Genomic DNA, 12,421 nt, shown 5'->3' on the forward strand with positions numbered 1-12,421 from the left:
AAGTGTTTTATTTTCAGGTTTAAGGTGCTTGACGACGGTCACATTTATCGGGTACGGAGAATCTGCAGATCGGTACAAAAGTTAGTCAAAATTACTATACGACCGGCATTTTAACAACGAAATTTTACATTGATAGTCAATATTTAGTCTATCAACTAGGAGACGAGCCCAGCGTCGCTCGGACAAAAAAATAACCGCAGCGAAGATTAATAATAATGGATTATTTCGTACTTCTATCCCTTCTATCGTATTACATTATAGTATTTGATTTATATTTACAAAGGTTATCTTACGTAAGAGTTTATCACAAGCGCCCGATCTACCCCATTTTAAAAATTCTTTAAGTTGCGTACAATAGAGGAGTAAGAAGTTTTAAAACGTGTTAGATCGGTCACTCGGTGCGATAAACAACTTACTTAAGATAACCTTCATAGTTCTATAGACAGTCTTAACCGTTTTTACCAGATGCGAGAATTAGATTCATCCTCTTCCAAGACTAATTAGAGAATTTTTAGATAGGTCTAAAAATACGTTCGATTTCTCGCAAGAAACCGCGTAATAGGAAAATAGAAGCCGAGTTCTTCGGGTTAATTAATCTTTAACATATAACACTCGCTACAGTAATTTTATTTGACTCGGAGTGAAATACGGGGCGCATCGCCCGCGCGCCAGCCGGTCTGACACCAGTGCACGCTTGGAACCAGTTGCTTCACGCGCGCAATCGCGTTGCCATCACGAATTGCTTCGAACGTGGCTAGAAAAACGGCCGGGAAAGGCTGTACGCGCGCTCTTTCATCGAGACAATACCCCAGCTCTTCGGGCAATGCTACACACGGGTTTCNATTTGAGTAAATGTGTGCCTTGTTTATTTCATAAATATTTTATTAAAGCAAATGAAGTTTTATATTTATTTTTTTCTTACGCCGAAATATGTTTTAATATTATATAAACTTAAATACTTAATAATGTATTTTAAAGAATTATTCTGTGACTGATAAAATGTCAAATTTAAAAGTTTATTTTGTATTTGGTGTGTATTATGCTTAAGTAATCATTTAAACTGGAGTGGAGATTAGCATAAACTGTTTTGTTTGTTTATTTCAGGAGATGGTCGGACCATTTTTAGCAGATTTCTACATTATTAATGGACTCTTATTAGAATCACGAAAGAGGTCAGTATATAAGTAATAAGTATTTCTTCGACTTTATACAATGGTGTAAATGGGTGTAATTAAGTTTTGATTATTGACATTTTAAGATTCTTTATCGTCGAATGCTTCTGTTAACTCGCGGCGTATCGCATCTTCGAATCTTGCAAATCAAATTTTGTCCACTTCTAACTTCGAGGACTTGCCGAAGTCCGACAGCGATGCAATAGTGTTTTAGGGGTAGTCTCGCTCTAAAACCCGATAAATGTAGCCAAATACAGAAATTTAATTGCTAATACCAGTTGGGCTTGGATATTTTATACGCTCGTGTATAAATGCATTATAGTGCTGTTTGCAGCAATATGTGGATTCCGCTGGCCGTCGAGTAGAACGTGCAGTGGTTTTCGAGACATCAAACTGGAAAGTAGTTAGCTTCCAAATACGCTTACACTATAATACGCAGCCACGGGAAGTTAATGTCCTCAAACGGCAATAAATGCAAAGTGTTTTATTTTCAGGTTTAAGGTGCTTGACGACGGTCACATTTATCGGGTACGGAGAATCTGCAGATCGGTACAAAAGTTAGTCAAAATTACTATACGACCGGCATTTTAACAACGAAATTTTACATTGATAGTCAATATTTAGTCTATCAACTAGGAGACGAGCCCAGCGTCGCTCGGACAAAAAAATAACCGCAGCGAAGATTAATAATAATGGATTATTTCGTACTTCTATCCCTTCTATCGTATTACATTATAGTATTTGATTTATATTTACAAAGGTTATCTTACGTAAGAGTTTATCACAAGCGCCCGATCTACCCCATTTTAAAAATTCTTTAAGTTGCGTACAATAGAGGAGTAAGAAGTTTTAAAACGTGTTAGATCGGTCACTCGGTGCGATAAACAACTTACTTAAGATAACCTTCATAGTTCTATAGACAGTCTTAACCGTTTTTACCAGATGCGAGAATTAGATTCATCCTCTTCCAAGACTAATTAGAGAATTTTTAGATAGGTCTAAAAATACGTTCGATTTCTCGCAAGAAACCGCGTAATAGGAAAATAGAAGCCGAGTTCTTCGGGTTAATTAATCTTTAACATATAACACTCGCTACAGTAATTTTATTTGACTCGGAGTGAAATACGGGGCGCATCGCCCGCGCGCCAGCCGGTCTGACACCAGTGCACGCTTGGAACCAGTTGCTTCACGCGCGCAATCGCGTTGCCATCACGAATTGCTTCGAACGTGGCTAGAAAAACGGCCGGGAAAGGCTGTACGCGCGCTCTTTCATCGAGACAATACCCCAGCTCTTCGGGCAATGCTACACACGGGTTTCTTGGCGAAAACGACTTCGAAGTGGTTTCTCACGCTCCCTACTCTCAAGACCTCGCTCCTAACGATTTTTGGCTTTTTCCAACGAAGGATTCTCTCCGTGGTCTCACATTTTTCAGTCGTGCCGCTCTAGCCGACGCTAATTACTGTAAAGTGGCAAAACGCTTAATTTTGAGGGTAGGGACTAGTTTTATATATATAAAAAAAAAGTGTAAATGTTAATAAGCAGTAAAATCGTCGTTAAGTCCGACCTACCGGAGATACGCGCGACTTATTTTACTTTCCACCCTTCGATCTTTAACCACCAAACTCGAATAGCATGGATGTCCCCGGCTTACGCCAAATTTCGTTACTTAATCCCGAGATATTAAGCGAAATAGAAATAGTCGACACACACGCATCCACGGAAATTTTTTGACTCGTTTGGATTCGGGAAGTGTCAAAACCCGGAGATAGGCAAAAAACGATTCCAAAAATTTCCCCGGTTACGTGTACGTAACGGCCGGGAAAATAAAATGTACCCCATGCGTAATTATTTTCTTTTCCAATAAAATAAAGTAAGCTAATCAATCTCCTTTTAAGGAATAAATAAATAAATATTGTAATCCGTCGTTATAGCCGGAATAACTACTGTTGTTTTTCAATTAGGATTTGAGTTGTGTGTTACGACATTAAATTTCGTTTATTTAGTGACGACGCAATGTCGATGGAAGTTTTGTAATTTAAACAATAAGTGACGAAGCTGAAACGGTTTCTAATTCCAGGAGAGAACATTTAACGGAAGAAGATTTACAAAAAAATAAAGCAATAATCGAAAGTTTTACAAAGGGAAATTCCGTCAATTTGGACGGTTCGGAGGTAAGCCTTAAATTGTACAAATTCTCCTATTTACTCGTGATATTTCGCGCTCAACGAAGCCGGTAGCCGAAATTTCCTTTTACTTTTTACCGACGAATTAACTTTCTCGTACTCGGATTGGCTAAACGTAAAGGAGGTGTCCGGCCAGGGTTTATCGTCGTATTTGGGGTAATCCGTGGAGAAAAGAACGGACGTAGCCCACCCTCGAATTCGACCGCGGCTAAGAAGAGGGGACCGATAATTTCAGTAATTGACCGAGGATAAAAAATGTTCTGTCCCCATGTGTCGGACATTCCCGTAAAACGGCCGCGACGATGGAAACGGGAGACTTTTCCGATTCCGACAGAATAGACTGCAATTAGGTTTTGTCTTTTCGGACCGTGGTTAAATAATAATATTTTTGTTGGCAGCCGCAGAGGAGAAAGTCGTTACAGCCTCCGAAGGTGTCTCGAATAAGTTGGGAGGAATACGTCAACGCGCCGGTGGGAAAGAACTGCCACTTGGGACGAAGCATGATGTGCAAAGAGACGTCGAAAGTGTTTAAAGCCACACTGGCCATGGTAAACCCTTTTCCTTCTTATCCGTCGACGGCGAAAAAGGAACCGCGCGTGGTATCTTCGGGTTTCGGCCCGCGGGCAATTCGGTCTTAATATTTACAAGTAGAAATCGAAGGTGGTCCGGTGCTAATTCGCCGAATTTTCTGCTTTACAGAGCGAAGAATTTCCTCTCTCGGTCGACGCGTAAGTTGATGTTTTTCTTTTTCCGTTACGCGCCCGCGCCGCCCGACTCTTCTAACCGTCTGTTTTTCCCGCATTTCAGTCTGCTGAACGTTCTGGAGGTCATCGCGCCCTTCAAACACTTCAATAAGTTACGGGAGTTCGTTCAGATGAAGTTGCCCTCCGGCTTTCCCGTCAAAATAGGTGAGTGCCGTCCTGTGTTCTGGCCGCGGTCCGACCACACTCCACTGATTTTTGGCTTTTGCAGATATTCCCATTCTGCCCACGGTGACGGCCCGAATCACCTTTCAGGATTTCCACTTCCGCAAAGACCTGGCCGACGCCCTGTTCGACGTACCCTCCGAGTACCAAGAAGACCCCAACAGATTCCCGGATTTATGATTCCCGGGAGACTTCACCCTGGTCACTCTGGAGGCGGCTTTCGGCGGCGTGGGGGCGTCGTCTCGAGCCGACGCTTCCGGACGCCGGCCCCCTCCGCCTCTCCCTCCTCTTCGCCCTCCTCCGGTAGAAAGCGAAAACGTCACCCTGGTTTTGGATCTGCCCGTTTCTCTGGGATGCGGCAGTATTTATTCCTCTTGCATCCGTTTGTTTTTCGAGCTCTGATCTCTCCCCCCTCTCTCCGCTCTTCTTTCTCCGCCGGTTTAATTTATTTATTAGAAATCGCCCCCCGCCCTCCGGCCCGGGGGGCGGCCACATATCTCCGCGCCGCGGAATTTGCGGAGCGGCGTCACGTCGACGACGCGCGCGTTTCTGCCCGCCGCCGGGAGAGACCGCGCGTCGTCTTCCGCCGCGGCGCCCTGTAAATAGCGTGTAAGTATCCAGCGTGACGTGGTAATTTAAATTTTGTAGCGGTGGGCCGTGGCGCGTCGACGCCCCCCGAGCGCGCGCGTCGAGCCTCCGCCGGAGACGACGGCCGGGGTTGGACCGGGAACGTCGGGCCCGGCCAGGAGCGCCGGAAGTGGTTACGGGGCGGGCCGAAGAATCCGGCTGGTTGGAAAACGAAGAGTTTCCGTTTTATCGTCGCGGGGGCGCAACTTCCGGCGATTTTTAACCGTTTTCCGCCCCGGCCGTCCGGAAATCTCGGAACGATTTTATGGGAAGAAATCAAAAGAACGCGCTTTTAAGCTTATTTTTTCACTCGTGTCGATGGAAAGGAAGGGAAAGCGGAACCTTTCGGACGTTTTCCACCCGCCGACGCGGGGCGGAAAATCCCATTTTTTGCGTAAAGGACGGAGGACCCGAAACCCCTCCGGTCCTGGGCGCCGCCGAGCGCTGCGATTCCCGCCCGGCCCCTCGGAGGGAAATTACAGTTTTTCCCGGAAGAGAAACGGAATGTCCGTCGACCGAGACGAAACTCTCCGCGAATTTTGCCGGGAGGTAAAAGCGTAGGAGGTGGAAAGGTCTGGGTCATCCTCCGCCGCCCCGGAAAACGTCCGGAAGGTGGCTCCGGCGGCGCGTCTCCGACCGGCGTCCGTCACCATTCGCACTGTACATAATCCCGGGCGCGTCCGGCTTTTGTTTTTTTAAAATCGGTGGCGGCGGGCGGGCGGCTCCGGCGCGGCCCGGGGCGGGAACGTCGAAGGCCCGGTCGCACTTTATCCGTTTTGTAAATATTAGTTAAGTCTGTTTGAAATAAAATCTATGGAAAAATAGTGGCGCTCCGCCTTCTTTCCGTTTCCGCGGTAAGCCCGGTAGTCGGTCGTAGTTTGGCGCTCGTACCGACAGATGGCGTTTTAAGAGTCTGTACTTAAGGTACGGTACATTTTCCGCGTGAAAGTTCTTTGGTTCGCTCCGCGTCCGAGTTTAATTGTACGCGGTTGGAAAATGGGGAGATCCCCGTACAAAATTGACAATTTTTAAACGTTTTTTATTTCGGTCCGAAGTTTGACGGCCGATTTTCCATTCGTTTCGCGCCTTTCGTCGGGTTTAACGATTATTCGCTTGGGGATTTTAGCCGTTACCGTATTTGGTAAAATTTTCTTCCGCGTTTTTTCGTAAGCGTTATCGACCTTCTCTTAACCGTAGGTAAGTAATCGTATCTCGGTATTCCGACACAAATGCCGCAAAAAATCTCCTGTTCCTCCACCCGACAAATTTTCCATTAATAACATTTCTTGTCGTACGTAAAAATGAAAAAAGTAAAGACGTTGCCGATATTTCCCGCGGCCATACTTTGTAAAAGGAAGAGGCTCCGGTTTGAGTAAAACTAATATTCGCGCCTATTACGGTATTTTTAACCGCCGTCGTTAGTTAATTACGGACGGGGGGAGCGAATGGTCCGCGGCTTCGACCAACAATTTCTCCCGGTAACGGAAAAGTTACTTTTGCTAACTGGCGCGAGTTTCTAGTTGTATAATTCTTTACGTCGGGTGTAATATTTTCTACGGCGCCGAAGACAGGTGGAGAATTTACCTCCACCCGAAGCGCCCGGTTAAACAGTCGGCTGTAGGAAATACTATATCCGACGTAAAAGATTATAGAGTTAAAAATACGGCTACCCTGCGTAAATGTCGTTTCGTGCGGCGCTCGATGGGTACGCGACTGCCGCGTTATACCTTACACCGTTTCCCGCGGAACGGAGTCCAGCCATTTTTAAGACGCCCGTTCGAGCGAACGCGGGCCCAAGCCCGGAGAGTAGGCCTAAAATCGCCGTCGACCGTTCCGTATTTAAAGAAGAGACGGAAAATCCGGGAGGCGGGAGATGGTGGGTAAACGTAAGAAAAGGGCGGCGGTTAAGTACTTCCGTCCACCCCCGGACCTAGGCGGATTCCGAATGGCGCCTTCGTACCTTTGGGAGGAGCGAAAAGCCGGTTATTATCTATCGAACAATTATCGGAAGAGGGATTGAAATTGTCGCAAATATCAATATATTTTTATAAATTTAACTAATATACTTTATAAAAGGAAAACGAAATTTGCTTTTTCTTTTAGTTTTCTGTAAAACCATTGATAAAAGAACAAACTTATTTAAAAGGAGTTTGTTTATCGCCTCACCCGGTCGGTCCTAAACGAATTCCACCGATTTTTACCGTTTATATAATTTAAGTTGTAGCGCTTAAGATTTCGGCGGCGTAAAAGTTTGGTGGAACCTATCGGTTTTCGTCGATTGTTACCCTCGAACGGAAAGACGAGGATGGAAAAATGAAATCTCCCTCCTCCTATTTTTAAACTTAAATTTTTTCCGGCCGATAAATTTAGAAAATGTACCATTCTTCTTCGAAAATTGCCAATTCGTTATTCCTTTTAACGCGAAACGAGAGACGTTTTACCGAATTTCGACGTCCGCTGGTAAATAACCGGGAGAATATTGTAAATTTACTTTCGAATTTACGACCGCGACGAATTTAGAAAGTTCGATTTATTCTTACGAAATGTTCGAATAACAAAATGCGTTGTTACGTTCGAATTGTGCGGTAATATTTTAGGTTTAAGTTATTTTAAGCCAGTATTGTCCGGAATGAAGATGGCGCTTCCTACGATAATCCGCCGAATTCTCGGCGTTGTTAAGCGATTATTCTTTGCCGGCGGACCGAGTCCAAGTAAACGAAGATTACGATTTTAATTTCGTCTTTAAAAATGAAGTTATTTAGTCCGGCACCGGCGGTCGTTACATTCGTAAGCGCGGTAAGTCTACTAGAGCCAGTGGGAGTACCGCCTTACTTAACGCGGCCCTATACGGACCGTTATTTTTTCTGTTAAGAGTGGTAGAAGAGAACGTGGATTCTTCCGCTCGATTGGATGGGCCAAGACTTCCGTTCTTTCCCGGGCTAATAAATTTAAATGGCGGCGGCGACTTTTACATCCCAAGCCGGAATTTATCGCGCGTTCGCTACTAGTAAAGGTAATGGAAACGGCCGACCGCCACGTTTCGTCCGGGGACGGAGATATTTTCGCGCGCCGAAGATAAAATCGGCTACCTTCGAATATCTAAGAAAACGCGTTATAAATGTTGTCTACGTTAGGAAGAATGGTAGTTTTGGCGGCCAAGCTTCGGGAGGTAAATTCTCCTCCGGACAAATTTTCAAAGTTACGCCCGCGAAAATGTAAATGTAATTTTGAATTTAGCCAACGAAGAAGATAAAAACCGTTCGATGGAGGAATCGAACGATTATTCGAAGGGAGAGAAAAACTTAATATTTTTTCGTTTTGTATAAATAGGTAGCGTCCTACTCGAAACGGAGTTAGAATACCGTTGGGGTGATTTGGAATTTTCCGCGGACGAGAAACGGGTCCCTTCCTTTATCGTAAAATTGCGTAATAGGCGGCGCTCGTCGACTTAAAAGCTTTTAAAAAATAGGGAAAATTAGTCGACCCGGCAAACGGACGGTTCGGCGGTATCGCGTTTCGTCGACTACGTATTACCTTTACCCCGACGGTTGGAAAAAAACCGCCACCGTCAAAATAGGTGAGTGCCGTCCTGGGTTCTGGCCGCGGTCCGACCACACCCCACTGATTTTTGGCTTTTGCAGATATTCCCATTCTGCCCACGGTGACGGCCCGAANTTGCGTAATAGGCGGCGCTCGTCGACTTAAAAGCTTTTAAAAAATAGGGAAAGTTAGTCGACCCGGCAAACGGACGGTTCGGCGGTATCGCGTTTCGTCGACTACGTATTACCTTTACCCCGACGGTTGGAAAAAAACCGCCAATTTCGATATTACTGCGGAAAAAAAATTTCGCGGTAAGTTCTCCCGGATAAACTCGTTTTACAAGATTTCGTACGCTTTTGTGCGTTAATATTAAAGTAAAAATATATTTTCCTGGGCGATCGGTTTTGTAAAAAGTTTTCGACGGTCGAAGAGGGGTTTACGCCGAAACGCGTACTAAAACCACAGTTCGAACTGGTCGATTTTGCCACGCTCTTTTAAAACGCGTTCTGTACGATACTGATTTAAGAAATACGATTGAACGGGACGAGAAGCTTCCGACACAAAGTGTATGAACAATTCTAATTTATAACGAAATAAGACACGCCTAAGAGACGGAATCGGGCGAAAACGGCCCGAACTTTGGAGGAGCGGCGAGTGGTTTTTTTTTCGTCACGACAACGGCCGGCCCTCGGAACTCGTGAGTTTTTGGCCCCCCTGCTCACCTGACTCGACACAAAGAGACTTTTTCCTGTTCTCTAACAAACTAAAAAACACGCTCAAAGGAAAAAGATTTGCCACCATTCCAGAGATAGAAAAGAACGACCGAGGAGCTTACGAGCATTCCGGAAGAAGCGTTCCAGGACTGCTTCAAAAAGTGGAAACACCGTTGAAATAAGTGTATAGGTTGCGGAGGAAACTACTTTGAAGGGAACCATGGCAAATATGTGAAGTATTTTTTTTCGTAATAAATAAAGTTGGGGAACTTTTTGAACAACCCTCGTATTCTCGTGTTTCTTCTAATTGAAAGTAAAAGGGAACTCCCAATAATTTAGAATTTTTTTTATAGCGATAAGAATATTAACTATATGTATTCTTGAATCCTGTGAAATACAGTATTGTCAAATAATTTTGCTTTTATTTTTTTATTAAGCAGCTGCAGTATCCGTATGCGATTTAATAGAAATAATAGTAACAAAATTTATTAATTGAAATTTTCTTCTTCAGGGTCCCCTTCAAAAACCGGTTGTAAATATCAATCGAAGAATAAAAAGTTGGACCATCCGCGATTAAATTTAAACGAACGTGTCGCTTTGTTTCTCGGTCGACAGATGGAATTAGTGCGACTACCGACGGCCGCGGCGCGGGATAATCGAAGACGAATGACCGTTCGATGGCCACGCCCGAAAGATACTTTAAAAACGGATGATTTCGGCTCGATGCGGCGAGTCTTAGCGCGGGAGACGACGCTTGGCTACTTTCTTAACAAAGCGGAAATGATATTTAAAATTCGAATAGAGCCGGAGCGGAAAGATTAGACTCGGAATAAATTTTCCACAGAAATTTAAAGTCGAATTTCTATATTATTTTGTGTAAATATATTCGTATTGCGGCGCAAAACTGGCCGGAGTGCGATTTGACCAAAAAGCCGAATTCAGGGAAGTCCTCGGATGTAAGAAAATTGGAAACAGAAATTCAATGGTCGAACGTAAAACGCAATTGGTGAAATGGTATTTCTGGAGAATTTAGTAAGACGGGACCGTCGATAAAACGTGGACGACCTTAAATTAAGAGGTCGGACGGGGGCAACGTTTATAGCCCATTTATACCGCGCCGGGCCTAAATCCCAAGGAAATACTCGGATCGGACACGACCAAAACGATAATATAAATCATTTAAGATAGAAGAGAGTGGTTTCTTATGTTTATTTTTAGAAAAATCGAAATATTTCTACGCATCCCGGTCCTTTACGGGACCGCGTTCCCCTTATTCTTCGTTTCGTTTCTTTAATATCGATATGGAATATTTATGCTAAAATTGTCGATGGAAGAAATCGGAAAAGAATTTAATCTCGTTCGAATGGAAGAAAACAAAATTTGAAAATTGATAACTTACCATTCGATGGATTTCGTCCAAGTCGCGAAGACGACCGGGAGTCTCCTCTTCCTCCCAATTTTAAAACGATTATCTCCGTACATTAAGTATATATATATTGAAATAATCCTTTTAAAATTGTACATAAATGAATAAAAATGCTCGTTTGCCCGTCTATCGCTCTTACAGAATTCGAAGCGTATTTTAATTACGCGAACGTAATTTCTTGTAATTAACGCCGGTCGATGCCGACTCCAATTTACAAATTGAAGATGGAAAGAAGACGGGGAACTTTAAAGCCGATAAAAGGACCCGCCGGTGGTGGGGCGATAAAGTATTAGGCGCGAACTGGCACCAATAGTTGGAAGGGAAAAACTCCGTCCGGCCGAACGGAGTTTTCCCATTTTCTTCACTCGTCTAATACCTAAATAGGGCCAACTTCCCGACGGCACCCCCCGGGTAGATCGGCCGTTGCGTCATACCGTCGATCCGATCGGAAACAAACCGTATTAAAGACCTACAAATTACTGTCGACTAGAAATGCGGCATCGTTTCGAGAGGGGATGCTCCGTATAATCGATATCCGCTGTCGTACCGCGTTACCGTTATCGAACGATCGCGCGTGGCATGCAAATTGGTAGCGTTATTTATAATATAATAATTCAAATGAATAAGGAATAATGAAGAGTTAACGATTCTTTATCGTTACGTGAACGTGTCCGGGCTATTTTCGACTAATTAACCTTAAATTATACCAGCCATCTTTAGCGCGGAATTCGTAATTCTTTGGGGGAAGAATAATTAACACCAATTATATTTTCCGTTATTTCCTTTTAAAAATGATTTTTTACCTTATCCGTTGGGCCGACGACGATTATCGCTAATGATAATGTTATAAAAATATCGTTTAAATCGACGTTCTTTTCTACGGAGACGAAAATGAAATTTTTTAGAAAAATTAATTCTCCGCGTAAATCTTTCCGAATTTAATAATCCGGGCGAAATTTTCAAATTCATTAATTATAAATTTTGTTGGAAAGAATTAAAGTCGCGTTAATTAAAAATATGCCTAATTTATCACCGCGCGGCTTTCTTTCCTTATCGGGCGCTTAAAAAGTACTTGGCCTTAGCGAAACATTCGTTAGTTTGTCTGTCCGAGTTCGACGAATACGTCCGGTTAAAGATTCTCGGATCCGGTTTGAAATTAAAGCGAAAGTCGATGGCCCAAGCGGGTACAACGATACGAGGTATAGGTGTAATAGTAATGTAATGTAATAACAAGATGCCGTTAAAATTGAATTTTACGGACTTAGATATTTAAAAAGCTGTTACGCGTGTATTTACGCGCTTGTCTTTTTAACTTTTCATTTATTTATTTATCGTTTATAATTCTTACCGCTCGCGGAGCGGAAAGAACTATAAACGCTTATAATTGTGTTGGACCGGCGTATCCCGGGTAGACCGTCCGTTAAAATTTCTGGAGCTTTTCGACTGCCCGAATTCCATCTCGGATCCTTTAAGTTAGCAAACACGATATAATTTGCACCGGAAGGTATTTAATTTGAGATACATCTGTATTTTATTATATGCGTATAAACTGATCTATATAAAACTCGATATTTTCTAAGGTAAAATTTCAAATTCATATTTATTTGCTATTTCGTGCGCGGACATCTTGTTACGAATATCAAATATATCGATTCGATTTTCGGAAGCTACGACCGAAAATTCGGTACGGTTTCTTCGTTCCGATTTAATCGCATTTTTGCAATTTTTACCACCTTCGAACGTCCGATCCGAACTAAATTGCCACGATTTCCAAGGCCGCCATTCTAAGGAAAGCGAACAATTCTTCTCTTCCTTTTTAAATGGAGAGTCGAC

At 43.4% G+C, this 12,421-nt stretch overlaps 1 protein-coding gene across 1 annotated transcript; it reads left to right on the top strand.

Moving 5' to 3' along the window:
- Positions 1-1,104: 1,104 nt before the first annotated feature.
- On the top strand, positions 1,105-7,079 carry LOC111640757 (ankyrin repeat domain-containing protein 13C-B-like; the record flags this gene model as incomplete). The annotated part of the gene is made up of 6 exons (XM_023386808.1): positions 1,105-1,172; positions 3,251-3,344; positions 3,755-3,904; positions 4,056-4,084; positions 4,164-4,264; positions 4,329-7,079. Coding segments are annotated over 6 exons (576 nt in total), but the record flags the coding sequence as incomplete, so codon positions are not given.
- Between the last annotated feature and the right edge of the window lie 5,342 nt (positions 7,080-12,421).

This window comes from Centruroides sculpturatus, unplaced genomic scaffold (genome assembly GCF_000671375.1).
Source record: "Centruroides sculpturatus isolate CEXI.00-Female unplaced genomic scaffold, Cexi_2.0 scaffold1477, whole genome shotgun sequence".
NCBI lineage: Eukaryota > Metazoa > Arthropoda > Arachnida > Scorpiones > Buthidae > Centruroides > Centruroides sculpturatus.